Below are 18,375 nucleotides of genomic sequence, written 5' to 3'. Positions count from 1 at the left end.
GTCACTTAACCAATGCGCCCTGCAAGCGAAGAGATTTTTCCACATAAACCTTCTTAGAAGGTTTAGTTTACTTTTCAGAAAACCACAAAAACATTTTACAAGATAAACCATACTACTGTCTACTCTCCATTATTCTGAGTAACAGGGACTTAAAATATCCCAGATAACAGGTCTGCATAACTTGATAACACAAATTCTGTGGAGAAAAAAAGGTAAAAAAGTAGGGTTTCTGAACCCAGGTCAGCCTTGGCAGAAGCACAGTTATCCCCTCATCTGTGGTATGGTTTATCCTCAACAGCTCTGAGATCATAGTGAGTTGCTGCAAAAATGCTTTCAGCAAATGGGAAGTGGAAATCAAGCAGTTTCTGTCCCTCCACCCCTCCCTCCACCCTCCTCCTTTCCTACAGTGAAAGAAATAGCTTCTGACCTGCATTGTACTATTGATCGAGTGATTACTTTCTGCCTGGACCTGTGGTTTCTCTTCATAATTTGGCCACTGACTCTGAGCTGGACCCATTCGATCCTGGGACTTTGAAGCTGGGAATGTGAAATATTCCCTAGTATAGGTCTGTGTTGGGATGGGATAAGCTTCAGGTCGTGGAGGCAGAGTCTGTTCCTGAAAAAGGTAGAAAGAACATAAGATAGAATTTCTCTTATCATGCAGATCTCTACAGAATGTTATTCTAAACATGCATTTCCTATAAGTTTTGTTTTGCCTTCTGAGAGCATTATTTGTCTGGAATAACAGATATGGAGGTTTTCCAGTATCAAATATAAACTGTGGTTATGACTAATGTTTTTATGGTCTGAAAACAAGTACGTAACATTGGCATAAGCCAAAGAAATTGCAGTGACAGCTTCGTGAACAAAATTTCATGAAAATCACCCAAACTTTTCTCAATCTTTCATTAAGCTTTAACAAGCAAAACCCCCCACCCAGTCACTAGCACCAGCGTTATGCTGAAATACTTAAAGTGAGACACTGGTTTGACTCAAGCACACTGATCCTATTGATAGCTTAGGAAAGTTTAATAGCCAGCATTTTGCTTGCCACTTCTGACCTCTGTACAAAGATTTCCAGTCGAGACTGAGGTTATTTTGGTGGTAGTTCCAGATGCATAAGCATTCTTTCCCCCAGGGCTTGGAGGCTGATCTGTTGGAAAGTTAAAGGAAGCATTTATGTGCCTGTTAATACTAATTTACATAACTTAATAAAATAACAGTATTCACAACATAAGTATGATTTTTCGTCTGAATAGTTCTAACAAGAGGCTTGCTCCAAAAACATTGCTACTACATAATTATTTTAAACAATCAATTTTTTTTTCTTTTTTTTTTTTTTTAAACAAACAAAACAAAAAAAACAATCACCCCTTTGGAATTCAACAGTCTTTAAAGATAGTGGAAGAGGCATCTACCTCTAAAAGAAGGATAATCTTTCTTACTTGCTACATTGGGGCTGGAGCGATGATCGGCTCTGTTCTTCATTAATCTATCATCCCCTGGCAGCTTCTTTGGTTCACTGTACTCTGTCCATGGCAGCTGAGGGCTCTCCGGTGACCCATTTTGCGTGGAGTTGTTATACAGCTCAAAACCTTCACTCTTTGGTCGGGGTTTACCTGAGCCACGGCGGTCAGAAACTGTAACAGTTGATATATATTTTCCCCCTTTCACTTATATTAACTACTGTCTAGCATATTCCTTCCAAGAGTTCCCTTGCATTTAGAAGAAAAAATGAGTTTCTGGTAAAGCTATTAAAATCTTTGCTTCTTCAGATATGCAATTCCACTTTTGTATCAATGGTACAGGATTCCTTTGATTTTTATGGCTTCAAAAGAGCTTTTGAAAAGATAAAACAGTATTTGGTAAAGCCAAATGTGCCTTACTAAAACGTTTCTTGCTGACTCATAGAGGCATATGGCAATTGGGATGGTGTTGTAAACTGTGGTAATAAGGATTTATTCTTTTAACCCATTCTTTTCTATTCTATAGTACACATAGAAAAGGACTTCCTTTATAAAAATATTTTATGTAAGACTTGCATGTTAGCTCTGTGAAGTACAATGATAAAAACATAACATTGGAGAAACACTGAAGAATTTATGATCAGACACACAAACTTGAGAAGATAGGTTTCAGTACTTCTAGTTTAAAAACTAAATAAAACACGTTCCAGGGGTTTCTGTTTTTGTTTTTCTCTCTTTGTAATTACATTACACTCCCTGGTTACAAGGAAGTCATACTCCATGAGGAGGAGGGAAAGAAAAACTATTGAAGTTATAAAGATGTTTGTATTCGTTATATTTCATTAATTAAAATAAAAATTATTTCAAAGCCAGGCCTGTACTTGAATTCTTTTTTTTAAAAAGGCACAAATGCAAAACATTTATTAATGATTAGACTAGTATAATTTTAAGCAGTATTTAAAAAATCATATGAACTTTTGATAAGGAAATAAACGCTTCCATACTATGCAATTAAGTTTCGTCTGATTTAATGCTTTAGTAGTATTTGGCAAGTTACTATGAATTATTGTGTTTTCTGCATTCTAAGTCATACAAAAGCTGTTATTCCTATATATAATATTATTATTTTTGTTTCTTTACCTCTTTGCATCATTGGGGATGGCTGATTAAGCAAGGTTGCCAGACCATGGTAAATTGCTCCTTGTTTTGCTACTTCCAGTGTTACTACAGAACCTGTCCTTGTCATAAGTTCTGCTGCCCTGCAATAGAAGTCAGAGCAAATAAAACAAAATCAGAGCACTGTATTACATATTTCTCCTTGTCATCATTTTTTAATGTCACAATTCCCTCATATTTGTTCTAGTTACCTTTTGTTTGACAAAACACTATTTTTTCTGACTAATACTTAAAATCAGTTGAAAAAAATAGGAAAACAACAGCTAGAAGCTAGTCTGTTTACTAAACAGACGATACGCTTACATATAAGTATTTCCAGCTTCTGCAGGTAATTGTCAGAAGCCAAAATATTTAAAAATTAGAGCTAAGAACAGCTTGCTAAAAGATACAGCCCAAATGTGTAACATCATCTCTGAGCTGAAAACTCTTATTACTAAGATAACACAGAGAGAATCATTTAAAAAGAAAAGACAAAAACAACAAAGAAGAGAGAAAGCCTAAGGGGGGGGGGGGGGGGGGGGTATGGGGGTGGGAAGCCCAAGACCTTTTTCAGTTAACTACTACTCTAGCATTTTTTTTTTCCATGTAAAGACACTGAGTGAAAGCATTCTGTACCTTTCCTGGGACAGGCCCACCAAACTTCGACCATCCACACTGAGCAACTGATCCCCTGCAGCCAGACGACCATCCTAATTACATATTCAAGAAAGAAAAAAAAAAAAAATCATGCACCAACACTAACTTGGTGTAAATGAAAACAATTCATTCACACTAGCAAATAAAGGATTTAAAAGTATTTCCAAAGGATTTTTCCACCTCTGAAATTCTGATGTTTAAAACTATTACTAACCACATCTGCAGCACCTCCTTTCACAACAGACTTGACGTATATTCCAAGTTTATCTTGACCAGCACCCTACAGAGAAAAGGATATTATTACATTTATATTTAATCTCTTGAGCATTCCATAAATTTTAATAAAAATTTATATGGCTAGATAAACCTCTACTTTTTTTCCTCCCCAAACCAGGAAAACAAAAAGTTATATAGAAGAGAGTTAAGTTCACTTAAAATCAAAAGAAGGCTTTAATATTAGGCCTCTTGAACCTGCAAGCTGGTAGAAGCAAACAATATGTGGTCTTAATGCAAGCTTCAATAATCAAGAAAATATGTCAACTAAAATTTATACTTTAGGAGTTTGTTTTAATCCCCTTCTAATGAGAAATACTTATTTGCACTTTTGTATGCATGCTGTTTGTTTATTTTAGATACCTGTGTATTCTGTGTATTATTTTCCAAAAGACTGCAGTGTTACCCTTGCTAATACCCAAATCTAACAAGGTAAATTGCAGATTGCCTATTCTGCTTTGAGAATTAATGACCAAAAGGAACAGAAATGCTTTTTACAGTAAAAGTTATTAGGACTGTAAAGGAGCTAGCAAAGAGGAACAAACAGTGCTTCTGCTTTTATAATAAACAAGTAGATGTTACAACTAGTAAGTATTTCAGAGTTAACAAAACCACTGTTTAAGTCTACTGCAGAACCATACAATTTTGTTCATAAAAATCTGCCTCTAAATATCCCACTAAATTTTAAAAGGACTGTTAACACTGAACATATTGCTAGACAGCCAACAGATTTAAGGCATGAGGACACGAGCATCTATTCAAGCCATGCTGTTGCATCATCCACGTGCTCCAATTTACAAGACACCACACAAGTCTACGTTAGTATCACAAACCTTTAAATTGTCACTTATAATGTAAGACAATCACTTGTGACTACACTATTTAGCATAGCAAGCCATATCATTTAAACTAATCCGCATGTCACTGTGAAAAACACTACAGAACTACTGTTAAGTTTTCAGAGCACAGATTTTGTTTTCTACAATAACACCCAGGTTGATTTTGTACTGAAAATGCAAATTCCTCATCCTCTCCCCCCCACTTTTCCAACTCTACTTCTTTTGTCAGCAAAAGCATTCATGGCTTTCATCATTATAATGAAATAAAGTAGAAAAGCACAGATTTTCTTCAAAAGCAAGCATTATACAAGATTTTTCTAAGCAGATGAAGGATTAAATTTTTATTAATTAGAACTTGAGTTAATTCCAAATGTTTATTCAAAAGCCACAGAACAGGATTTACTTTGAGTCCCACGATTCAAGATTAACATTCTATATGTCCAAATTTTTCAGAACAATTGCATAAGTTGTACGTAAAGGGAAAAAAAAACTTCAATAAAATAACTAAAGAAAAGACATTTTCTGTGTCTAGGAAGAACATGAAGGTAATTAAAATATATATAGATAAATACACTCTTTTTTTTTTGGAAGGACTCTAAGGAAACATTCAGACAACTTCATATTATTTTTTAACTTTATACCAGAAGAATCAGTTAAAGTTATGAGAAATACAAGTCAGAATACAGCTAGATAAACGCAATGAAAAATGAAAGCCACGCTTCATAAATCTTTTTCCTCAAGCAACCAAGAAGCACATGGAAAATGCTGATCTGGCTGACAGAACATCTAGCCCTCCAAAAAGTATGTGGCAAGATCTCTTACTAGGAATTCTTAAAGAATTTAAAGTTGTCATGGGATAAGATGGAAGTTGTCCATGCACATTAGTAACTAGTTCAACAATGGACAGGAAGTTTTTACTTTTCACAAGGAATGGAAGCTCTCAGAGAAGACCTAAATGAATGTGCTGTTCACCAGGCTCACAAGTTTTTCAGAAAAAAGGGCAAATAATACTATAACTAAATTTGCCGGATAGAAAATGCACCAGTCAAAACCAAGGGCTGGAGAAGAACCACGTGATACTGAGCACTGGAGTAATAGGGGAAAATGCATTTTACTGGTCCAAATGTGAAGTAATGCTTCAACCCTGTAGGGGGGACTGGTCCCCATCAGGGCAATTTTGGCATAAACAGCCCAGAAGAGTTATCACCTCTCCTTATTGGAAAGTGAAGATTAAGATGATTGGCCTCCTTCCTCTGCCTCCAACCACTAAATATACGTAGAGGCATGCTCCTTCTGTTCCAAAGGGTGAAAGAGTCAACAGCAAGAGTCGTCCATCCACCCCCTTTTAAGTTACAACCCCATGGATCACAGTCACATGTAATCACAGGGATGAAGCAACAGCTTTTCTTGCAGCCAGACTGACCAAGACTGATCAGATATCTCTAAAGCTACCTGGGACTGAAGCTGCTTTATTCAGTCCTAGCTTCATCAGCTGCTAGCAAGAATCTCACCCTCTTGGATCCAATGAGTCCAAAGATCTGCCTAACACAGTCGAAGATAAGGTGAAAACAGCAAGCTGGTGGAAGAGCACTGCCACTTTAAAAAGTGCACACATTAATCAAGAAATTTGGGGATCACGAGTTTGCTAATCATGACTTACATCATACTGTATGTGTCACCTTTCTTATCCTTGACTACGATCGTACACTTTAAATGAAGTTGGAACCTTCTGTTAAAGCCCGTGTTATCTGCACTGTTTTTGCAAATAGTGATTAAGACAATCATTTGCAACTGCACAAACACCCATACAAGAGTTTCTAAACTGGCTTTAACTGTTCAAGAAACATCTTTTTAGTTACTGTTTTCAGAGCAATCGTTATATATCAGCTCAAACGTCTGGGAGCCAACAGAACTATTAGACAAGAGCAAAGAAAACAGAAAACACTGTGGTCACTACGCAACTAGAGGTTTCACATTTAGAAAACTGTAATTCTGATTATTCCCTTACAAAAAGGCACCAGCAGAACCACGAGGCTCAGAGGATAACAAGAATGATCAGGAACACGGAGTTACTTCCTTGAGAGAACCAAATAATATGGACTCTATGGACTCCTCAGCTTAGAAACAATCAAGAGAGGAAGCGAAGGTCTATGGAATTACAAATGGCAGACAGGATTATTTATCATCTCTCTAGTCAGGCAAGACAAAACTTTCTTACTCATGCTATCAGGTAGCATATTTTATAAAGTCAACAACTCCTCCTCCCCACCACCCTCAAGGGAAACAAAACACACCATGAAACCAACAACCTTTTTTCCAAAGGATTTCATAATTCAGTTGGGAAACTGCCAATAGACTGCTGCAGAGGCCAAAGATTCATGGTAAGATCTTCCAAGGGCTTTCAGAGAAAGTAATACAGATGTAATACATGCTGGAAAAAAATCTGAAATTACAGAAAGCTAGAAACTAGGAGGAAACATCTTACATGTGTTCTGTTACACTTTCTGGCTAAATATCTGTTATTAGACACAGCTGAAAGATACCAGATCAGATGGATTTTTTCTCCAACTGTTCTTGCACTCTAAACCTTACACTGATTCTTCATGATGTTTCAAGGGAGCTGACATTTTGCTCACTATTCCTTCTATTCCTAAGTGTTCTTTTGAAGCCTATACAGTTTGTCAATCCTTTTCCTGTGTGCCTTTTTTTTTTTTAAGACAAGTTATGAGCAGATGCATTAGCTCCAAGTCACCTACTTAACACAAGGCTAATGAATTTTAAAAGTACAAAAATGATTTTAAAATAAATCTCTATTTATTCAGATTACATAAAACATCTTTAGCGTCTACCACATCTACTCCCAGAGTAGGACAAATACATCTTTTCTTTCCTGTGTACTTTATACACCATTTAGTATGTTTCTAACAAGATGCCTGCTATTTTCATTTATGCTTAGGCAGACCTCTTACTAAGCATCATGGAGTTTAACTTATCTTCCTGTGACTTTTCCCCTAAGCTTTATAGTCATTGGAATCCAAATTCTTAATTTCTATTGAAACAGACTTATTTTTGCTTCAGTTCCATCTTCCAGGAGACTGCACATATCTTTTTTGTGTCCTTAACATGTAGTGAGCCATGCATGCTAACCTCCAAAGTGAGCAAAATTCTCATATGTACCACATGAATTTTTCTCCTATCACTTATTGACATTACAGTAGAACAGGTTTCTTTGTAGACTGCTTATTAATCTGTTTTTCTTTTAAAGAAATATGAAGGTCAGCACAATTAAAATTACTCTTCCATAAACAAAGCAATTATGTGTACCGGTAGCAGTAAAACTGAAAACATTCTTTCCAGTCCATTTTAGTTTCTCCAATCCTGAATACCAAATGCATATTTACCTGTAAAGCTTTGAGATGGAACAGAAGAACACAGCTGTAGAGAAGTTAAATGACTGTGGAATGCAAGAATGTGGTAAGCACAAAGAGATGCTTTTTTCCCTCTCCAGATTAATATGTTGTAACCTACAGCAGACTTCCTCATATATCTATATACAGATGAGAATATATATATTTTATATATATATATATATATATATATATATATATATATAAAATATATAAAAACAATTGCAATTCCCCAAAACATTTTCAAAAACTAGTTCAGTAAATTGTAGAAGCAACAAAGTAGTTTAATCTACAGTAGTAAACTCTCTAGTGGTACCAATCTGTTTTTACAATCCTTGCAGAAAGTGAATAAACAGCACCTGTTTTGAGAAAAAAAATGGAAAATGCTTCCCATAAGTAATAATTTATGGCATTTTTCAAGGTGTACAACTGACAAAATAAAAACTACTGCTTCTTCTTTGCTACTTCCAAATTATCATCTACACTGTTTGGTCACAGTTTTCAGCTGAAAAAGCCATGTATGAAGGGTTGGTAAAATATGAGGGGCTCAACAGAAAGTGAGCACAATCATTATGTCAGAAGTAGTCAACACGAGCCTCACCATAGGTTACATCATTCCTAAACGGAACTGCATGAGCCCAGTACTCGACTCCGAAAGATCTTTTCTGTTTACTTCTGAACGGTTGCTACTGCTACAATGCATAGCCAAAGCAGACAACCATATGGAAAATGTTCTATATAGAAGCTATTAACCAATGAGAATGAGAAGAACAGTAAGTTGTGGACTGAAGAAAGAGAATTATTACATGCTATTTATGAATTCTGATACCTCAAGTACACTAGACCTAAGCTTCAACATGAGGAACACCTCTACTCCATGCTTTTACAATACAGTTTTACAACCAGTACAAAAGAACAGCCCAGGTCATAAAAAACACATAAAGCACAGCTAAAAAGTTTAAGGCCAGCAGTGTAGCAATATTTACCTGGTTCAGTACTGAACATGTGTTAAATTCACTAAAATGACATTAGCTGGGCACTGACACATAGTGTCAGACCAAAATCCACCGGCCTGCTTGTGATCTCCGGTGCTTGGAGCTGCGTGGGTGCTTCGCGGCAGCTCCCAGGCCTGGCCTGGCCTATCCAAAGGTTAAGCTGACCTGCTTCCCCAACCCCTGCTCCTAAATAAGCACTTAAGTCTTCAACCAAATCACTTTCCTAAAATTGTTTACAGCCCAGCGTAAGACAGATCATAGCCATCAAGAAAGGGGGCTGCCAGGAGGCCTTTGTCCATCAGGGAGGGCTGGTGACATCCTCCCTGCATACAGGGCTGGCATCAGGTAACCCTTCCACACCAGACCCCGGATAGGGATTTCTACTGTAAGAAACCCAAAAGCCCTCCTTTAAGAAGGAAAATTATCACCAAGAACTGTTCATTTTTAAAATGTCAGAACAGCTCACCCATGTAAAGAGCACACTGTGAACTTGCACTAGGGAAGTGTTCTTTTTAACGAGCAATACAAAACACATCCAATGGAATTTGACCTAACACAGGGTATTTCAGTTTAAACACTGCCCAAACAATTTCCAAATGGGTTAAAATAGCGTGACATAAAATAATCAGGTTTGCTTTGCAGCAACCTCAGACTCCATTGTTCCGTGAACGGCATGATGTTTTAACCCAGCAACTTAAACCGCATCAGATTCCTAAATCCTGCTACTTGTCACCCATTTACTCATGAAAGAGCTCTGATCAGTGTCTGCAGAGCAACAGTATTCTAGTGGAAGCCAATTTACAAAATGTTTGGGGGGGAGGACATCACAAAAAAACAAACAAACAAAAAAACACACTCTAAGCCATATATATGTACCCTGAAAGAGAAAAACTAAACAGGGAGAAAAAAATATATTACAAATGATTGAAATTGATCTTTTTAACTTTTTTTGAAGCCTGCATGGCAAGCACACTCAAAAGACACTTCCCAAGTTTGCCACAGCCCATCAATTCCCCTCCTAAACATAAAACATTTTAATTACCCTAATTTTAGCAAGGGATACACATGAATAGTGTATTTAGAACAGAAGAAAATACATCCTGTTAAGAAAAAAAAAAATCAAAATACCTTTACTGATGTAATTACACAATGGGATAAATGTCTTTTTTTTTTTTCCTCCAGGAACCTTAATTAGCTCTGAGCAAAAACATCAAAAGACTCTTGAAAGTAATCTCCATGCTTGAGCTCACTCATCTTTAAGATGGATGTACACAGCCAACTCAGGTGGGAAACTGAGGAAAACAATTAGGTCCAGTAACCAGACCAAAGCCATGCATTTCCAAGCAACTTAATACCTTCAAGTTTGGTTTTTTATAATCATCTTACACATCTTAAGAAGTAATTTAATACTTTAAGACAGCACAAGTTGAAAGATGTTAACATATTGCACTTGCAAGTCTGGCATGCACTTAAATTTAGTAAGAGTATTAGAATAATTAATCCTTAATTTGCTGTGACTTACAGGTTGCTGCAGGAATTCTATGACAATGGGGAACATTCTCTTGCATTTAGAAGGAATTTTAATAGATCTTCTAATCCTGCTTGGGAGGTAAAGGCAAACACAGGATACTTCTGCATACAGAAGTCTGCTTAGAATGGTAACTGAGGTCTTTATCCTAAATCTAAATGAAGAAAAGAATGTATGGGAAAAATATTTGTTTAAGTGACAAGACTGCATTGTAAAAAGTAAATAAATAAATGAGTTGTCCTCCAAGAAACAGACCAAGAACAAAAGGAGCTACAAGTCAAAAGAATAAGCAAGAAATGGACACATGAAATGCCACCAATAAATCCAGCAATTAAAAGTCACCAGAAATTCTATTTCCCTTACATCTGTTACTTATTGCATCCGTGTGGTTTACGTATAGTGTATAACAATACTTAAAGGAGGACAGAAGACAGGTAAGGTTTTAGAAGAGAGGACTAACTTTATTTTTGCCATAGTAGCCCTGTTTCAAAGAGTTCTTATCACAGAAGAAAAACATGTTCAGAAACATAAGATGGTGTCTGAAATTACAACCTGAGGATATGGAGATAATAAAAGCAAGGAAGTAAAACACAGGAAACGCTTCTTGAGTTTATCACTCATTTGGATGCGATTGTTGGGAGCATCACATCAGTACTGTTCGTAGGTTGCGTAGCTCATGAAAATCTAACTCTTCAATAATTTGAAGTTTGCGTTTAATTTCCAATAAAGTGGTACTAATCAGGCCTTAGTTTATTGTTCAGCAACATCCAACTACATTCAACTCTGTCAAACGCACATACCAGGAAAGTTAATTATAACAAGAGAGACTTTTCTTTCTGCTGATTTTTAGCTGAATTGACAATGGACATTCTTAAGTAACTGGGTAGACCCTACATACAAATTGACACTATCTTCTGCATATGAAGTCCACACGAATATCGTAAGTCAACTCTCAGACCCTATAAAATACATAAATCATGTAAATTCAACCCCAAAACACGCTATAAATTTGATTAGAAAAAAAAGTGATAAGTCCACGCTGGTACCTACAGATTATTTTGCAAAAATACTTATGAAAACTTCTTAAACCAATTATTTTCCAGCAAGAAATCCTGACCTGTTAAAAGAAGAAACTGAAAATGCAGACTATATACCCAAACCACAAAGTAACACATAAATACTTAAAATAGCAGACAACTTAATGAACAAGAAAATTGCAGCTTATAAGAGAAAAATTAGCAATAGCTATCACTTCATTTGTTTCAGGACAAAATGTTTTATCTTTTCTCTATCACGATGAATCAACAAAACAACAACAAAAAACCAGACCAAGACACATTTACAATACAAAGAGAACAACATCTGAAAATACAACAAAAAAGACTGCAGAGCACACTTAACCAATTTCAACTTCAGTGAGAGCTTTCAGCTCTTCCAAAAAGCTATCTCAATGAACAATGAATTTGGAGAGACAGGGGCCAGCAGAAAATGGTCAGTATCAAAATCTGACCTGAGAAACAACTATTAATTACATGCATACATAATATATATGTTGACATATGAATGACAGACATACGTTTATATGGTTGACTTTCTTTGTTAATTCAGAGAAGAGTAATCCCTAAACATTTCCTATAACATTTAAAGTTCATTAAACTGTAACAAATAGGAATTTTACTAACCTAAAATCTCAAAATTTAAGCTGACTTCACTAGGGCAGACTTACGCTTAGTAAATTAACATAAGCTGCACAGACAAATTATTTTTCAAGGAAACATCAAAATAATACAGACTGTTTTTCTACTATTAAACCAACACAATTATGAAGCTCCTTGTTAGAAACATTTCTCAGAAAATATTATTCCTTGATCACTGAATTTCAAGAAAGCATAACCAAATTATTTTCTGTATTACTCAAGCTAGTTTCAGTTTCAGAAGATGACAAACTCTATTGTAATGGGTATGGCATACTGTATTTTCGAGCCTTTTGTTTGTATGACTTTGCGTTTTTTCTTCTTTTAATTACTAGACAGAAAGGAAGTCCACTAATTAAGATACCAGAAAAAGCATGAAAGTAAGCCCTGGGTAAATACTTCTATTTGGAAAATTAAGAAGTAACAAAAACTCTGTAAACTGCCATTTATAAATGTCTTCTAAATAAGCAGAACAACTGGAAAATGTAAGCTAATATCCCAAGACACATCACCAAAGTAATTTAGTCAAGATTTTACTGAATAAATGAAGAAATAAATTAGTTGACCAGAAGACCATTCTGAAAGGTCTGCAAAAGTAGAAAAGAACAGAAAACTCATGCAACGACAGCAACTTCTCACAAGTTCCAGAACAATTTTGGCATCTGTAGTCAGTGCACTTTCAGTCTCTAGAATGCTGATACAATACACTTAAGTCATTCCATGGATACAAGAGGGAAGGAGGAGGTGGCAGGGGGGTGAAAAAAAGGCGTTCAAATGCTAGATTTCCACATTAAAAATGCACCTGGAAGGTGAAGACAAATACCAGCCTCCCAAAATAGCTTTATTTAAGGAATTCCAACTCTTCAAGTCAAACAGGCTGCGAACAGAAAAATCTGCTAATTCACTGGGAGCAGAAGGATGGAAGAAAAAACAAGCTGATACTGAGAAAAGCCAATCACGCATTTAATGCACCAAAAGAAAAATACAAAAATATGCTCAGCTGACTCAGATTTATGTCAGAAAAACTTATGCAAAGATTTTATACATATTGTCCAAATGGACATTCCTCTCTCCTAATCCTGCTATGATTCTCTGCTGGACTACAAAAAATCATATTAATCATATGATTGTGAAAAATCATATCCTTGAAGCCAAAGGACCAAGCTGCATAATGCAACCATTGTAACCCCAGATTTTGAGACAAACTAACCTTTTTTTTTTTATTATTATTTTTATTACATCAGCTTGTATGTGTCATCTATCAAACAACACAACAGTCCATACTTGTTTTCACATTTAGCATTGCTTTGCAAGCACCTCCTTGGTCTCACAGGATTGTGCTCAGAACATTGCATTTGCTTCAAAACTTACAAGAACTTTAGAAACAGAAGAGGGGGAATTTAAAAAAAGTAATTTTTATGGAGTAATCAGACTGAGTGGTAATGAAAACAATATGAAACTACAGTGACCTGAAAAAAGATGACTACTCTGACATAGCAGAACAGTACAAAACTGTGGATGGACAAGACTACAGGATTAATGAATTAATAAAAATTACAGAATTAAAGCAAATACTTAATAAGAATACATTTTACTGCTAGAGTCGCTATGCCACAAGACAGATGAGTTTTATTAAACTTCCTTGTAAGTAGCGAGCACAGGAAAATTTGGCTCACATAGATCACATCCTCCATACAACTGGAACATAACAAATAGCGCAACAGCATGAACAGTAACATCAGATATAGCCTCCCCAGTGGCAGCACCATACCCAGCCCCCAGACTGGTTATTCAGTCACCACGGAACCATTAAAAGCAGACAGAAATTTCCGCCCCCACCCCCTCCCCATGTTGCACTTGCCAGGATAAGCAGCCACGATGGAATGGTGGAAACAACATGAAGCTGGGGCCCAAAGCCAAGCACCCACGCCACACAGAGACCTACAGCCAGTAGACACCAAGCTGTCCCACCGGTACCCCAGGCTAAAGGCCGATGGGGTGATAACCCCTTAACAGTTAAGCTACTATCCTCCTCCAACTTGATGCTGCACTAGAAGCTCTGGTGGAACAGCAATGAGCTCTACTTTCTGCTAGGTTGGTAATATTCTTGCCGTTTCAGTGGATCTGTAAGGTGACCCAGTTATTTTAATACCCATGACTTGAATTAAAACATGAAAACAAACACTTTTCCAGTTGTTAGCAAAATTGTAGTATGAAATAACTAAGGTAAAATTAATGCATCTGTAAAGCATACCTATCTGCAGGTCCCGTGCCTAACCAAACCGGTAATTCTCCAGACAACTGACAGTAAGGTCTTGTCATTACTTGTTCTAATCTATCATTTCCCCATACCGGTTTAGATTCATATGCTTTGTTGGAGCAGTTTTATTGGAGTGATGAACAATTTTCAATAAAAACCGCCGGAATCATGTTTGATTAAAGAAAAAAATGCATTTCAATATAAAGATTTTTTTTTATATTAAACATTTACAAGAAATTCAAGAAAGTCTTCCTAATGACCTTGCAATACCAATTTGAAGATTTGTCTTCAGTACTTGAATATTTAAATATTTGCAAGTATCACATACTTTGTAACATGCAAAAGCAGTCTTGAAGTGTAGGCATCTTTACTCTCTGGTTATAGTTTGGCTTAATCTATTAAAACCCCAAAAAGTTACCAACCGTTTTCAAAGCAGCTTTCAACGCACGTAGCCTCAGCTATCAAGACTACTTGTCAAAACACTCCAGACTGCAACTTTTGTTTGCAGAAACCAGATATATATATATATATTTTTTTTAAGTTTCCAAGACTTGCTTGGATTTTGCATAATCTTGCAAAAATTAAATTAAAGACTACTTTATTTTAATAACGTAGATTGCACACAGGTACACACACACACTGCTGAACCATTAGGCCCTGGCATCTCTCATAATAGTTCACGGATGACACTGCTTCCCCAAGTTGGTCTTTTTCATTGATTTTATGTTTAACTTCAAAAAAACTACAGTTTTAAAACAGAATGAAACTCTGCAACTGAAGTGTGTTTAAAGAAAACCATAAAGTTCTGCCCCATGACTGAAATCTAGCTATCAGGCCCGAAATCTTTTATCTGCCTACACCCAGAGCAGATTGTACTGATTTTTATCAGGACTAATTCTCTGATTCCAGACTCTAAGTTTACACAGAAGATCTTCGTAAGTTTTTATAAACATCCTTAAAGGCAAGTTTATGCAGCAGAGTCAAGTCTCAGTCTGACCTCCCTGGCACGTAGCTGGTCCAGAAGCATTGAAATAATCCAAGCTTATAAGCACTTTAAAGAATACCAGTTTACTAAACTATGCAGCCAGTTTACAAATGTACTCTTTGCAAAAAGTAAAAGTTTCTGAACACTCCCTCTCCCTCAAACACTCATTCCCTAAAGCTGAATGCATTTTCTAGTCTGCATCTGGCTGAGAACAAGCATATTTATCTGCTTTATGTACAGAACATAGCATGCCTACGATTCACTGAGCTACTTGCTGTCAGTCCATAGGCCCGCTCTGTAGCTGCCCAGCCTGCCTGCAGCAAGGGCAACCTTCTTTCCCGTGCAGATCAGAGAAAAAAAAAGTTTGGCAGAGGAAGGGAAGGCCTCTGCTACCTCAAGACCTACTTGGAAGCTTTGAAAACCTGTCACTGTTAGACAAAATATTTTATAGCATGCTGTACAGTGAAGCAGCTTACTGTCTGTTAGTTGTGGCCACAGCTGCTGTGAGTCATGCAGTAGCCTGGATTAAAAAGAGTTTTAAAATTGACCCGTGCTTCATATACGTAAACGTCTGCTTTCCCCTCTCAAACTCTCCTCTGTGGTGGTGGGAAAACACCAAACAGTTTCAGAGTTCGACAAAGTACAGTCACAAGCAGAGAAAACATTTCCAATTAAACTAAACGGGAAATGGGGATTCAGCCTGTGGTGAAAATCAACATTATTAGCAGGCAAAGAAATATTGCACAAATGAAAAATACATGACTTACAATTCAGAGAAAAGCTAGACTGCAAGCTGTACAATATAACTGGATTCTGAAGCATCCAACATAACCTAGAAACTTTACATCCACATACCTATAAGCTCTATTTACAAATAGATTCAAAAGGGGTAAATATAAAGGACTGAAGAGATTTGTTGTTCTCTTTACTGGAATAAGGGTTTCCAGTTAAGTGCTTGTCACATTTTGTTTTGTTTCTAAGTAAAAGAACATTTGCAATCAAGATTGACTTGGGTACAAAGCAAGTAAGTAAATGTATCTTTTATCTTCCTAAAGTTTGCTCCTTCCAGGAGACCAAAGAACCTCATATGTTGTATAATGGACTTCCTGAGACAGTCAAAATAGATTATATAGTATTGTATGTAGTCTTGCATGTATGTAGACTTTCTTCATTTTCTTTAAACCAAATTACAGCATTCAGAATCCCCCATAAGACAAATTGATAAACATGGGCAGCAGGCATGCAGACACAAAAAACTGTAACATCGCCTGTGCTAGGCAAGAGTATATGACTTTCTAACATGATTTCTCTTGTACACTGAAAATTGAGGGCTTCCAAAAGATATCTGGATGAAAACCAAAGCAACTAAGTCAACTATTAAAAGTAATTAGCCTAAAGTCATATTCTGAGATTGAAATCAAGCGTGCAACAGTTTCTACCTAACTATACTTTATTTTTGCTCTAATGAAACACAAACAGTAGTAGGTAAAGGCATAAAATTTCATACAGTGCCTTCGTAAAAGACTACGTAAGTTTTAGTCAGTGGTCTTCCTTAACCTTTCACTGTTATAAATGCTGCAACTTCAGATTTATATGATATCGCACAAACCCATAAAGGCACGTTTATTTTTTAACGAAAGAAATTAAACACAAGCCAGTTTGAATCTACTTATCTTGTGTTTCAAAGGAAAAAAAATCTTTTGCCGAGTTCAAGGAATACATATTGCTTGAGCTCTACTGCCCCAAACAAGAGTTAACTTTTTACTGTATGTTTGCTCTAAATTGTCTCTGAACAGCAGTATGCTAAGGGCTAGTTAGAGTTCAGTACCAGGAGAAGTTGTATTGAACACTCCGTGACACTTCCCTGTTGAGGCAACCCAGAACTAATGCCTCAGCTTAATTAGGTCCGCGGACAGAATAAGAATGTCACGGCTGATCTATTTTTAGGGGAAAATAACAATAATTAAAAATATATATAACTGCACAAGTGTGTGTGCACGCATACTTTTTCAAAGTAATGGCTCTTGGCTCTGTAGCTAAGGAGAAATTACAGCAGAAAATATACAGTATATTACTCCACACATATTTGTGCTTCTTCACTTTCAGGTAGATAGATACATCTTAATCCAGTATCAGTGGATACACTATCAGACCCTATTAACAATCTAAATCTCTACCCCAAATCAGAGTATTATTCACACAGGAAAAAGTCAACACAGAATTTAACTTCTTAAAGTCTTCTTCATTGATGGGAGTAGAAAATTTAAAAATAAAATGCTGCGTTAACATGCATTTAAAATACATTTAAATTATTTGAATGCCAGAATGGAACATAGCCTGGTAGCGTAATTCTAGGTAAAGACTACGTGCACCGTAACTTTTGTGGGCTAGCAAGTGCTTGCATATAAGGTGTTAGTACAAGGAAGAATTGGCACTATAATAAATAAAAAAATAAAAGCCACACAAACGAACCCTTTGTTCCAGAAGACATAAAATACAACGTCTAGGTGACCCATTTGCAATATCAATCTAAATATAAACAAGAAAAAAACACTCTACTTGAGCAAAGTTGCGGTCTCAAATAGTAAGAAGAAAAATCATGCTGTACTGTCATAAGCTTTAGTTTTTACACAGCATATGAAAACAGTAGCATTAATTCATGCTGGAAGGAAAAGGCAAAGATTTTCCTTAAGTATTTAGAATGTGCAGACACAAGAAGGCTGTTATGAGACAAGAGTGAAGTGTCTGAAATTCTGTCTTAAAGACCTGGAACATAAGTAAAGAGCTAATAAAAAAAATAAGTGTCATTAACTGTCTGTATTTGCAAGCTTACAGTAGAGAGAATTATGTTATGTATTATGTTATCCGTATTATTTGCAACTAAAACCCTAACTTTCAATTAAAAAAAGATTTAAAATTAATATTAATATCTTTTCTTTCTATATACATCACCTAACAGGTATTTGTTCAGGAAAATTTCACATTGAAATTGATATTCCTGTTAGTCTCAAACCCTCCTTAAAATTAACACTTTACATTGAATTAAATATAAAATGATGAGGAACTCTTTAGACAGTAAGTCATCTCAGGGTGATTTCATTAAACCTTAAGATCAA

The 18,375-nt window shown here is 36.1% G+C and overlaps 1 protein-coding gene across 10 annotated transcripts in view; it reads right to left on the bottom strand.

Annotated features, from left to right (window-relative positions):
- The window catches only part of AFDN (afadin, adherens junction formation factor), a 129,349-nt gene that overhangs the window by 18,651 nt on the left and 92,323 nt on the right, over positions 1-18,375 (bottom strand). For 8 of the 10 annotated variants that reach the window (XM_050709788.1, XM_035538642.2, XM_035538644.2 and 5 more), the window contains 6 exons: positions 3,493-3,558; positions 3,258-3,331; positions 2,607-2,725; positions 1,446-1,640; positions 1,062-1,153; positions 428-616 (listed from right to left, as the gene is read on the bottom strand). In XM_050709788.1, the coding sequence (XP_050565745.1) occupies positions 428-616; positions 1,062-1,153; positions 1,446-1,640; positions 2,607-2,725; positions 3,258-3,331; positions 3,493-3,558 (735 nt within the window). The remainder of the gene's footprint in view (positions 1-427; positions 617-1,061; positions 1,154-1,445; positions 1,641-2,606; positions 2,726-3,257; positions 3,332-3,492; positions 3,559-18,375) is intronic. The other 2 variants (XM_050709789.1, XM_035538646.2) reach the window with 1 other exon arrangement.

The sequence above is a fragment of the Cygnus atratus genome, chromosome 3, assembly GCF_013377495.2.
Source record: "Cygnus atratus isolate AKBS03 ecotype Queensland, Australia chromosome 3, CAtr_DNAZoo_HiC_assembly, whole genome shotgun sequence".
Classification (NCBI taxonomy): Eukaryota; Metazoa; Chordata; class Aves; order Anseriformes; family Anatidae; genus Cygnus; species Cygnus atratus.
The sequence above is the reverse complement of the archived record's forward strand: the minus strand, read 5'-3'. Positions and strand labels throughout refer to the sequence as shown.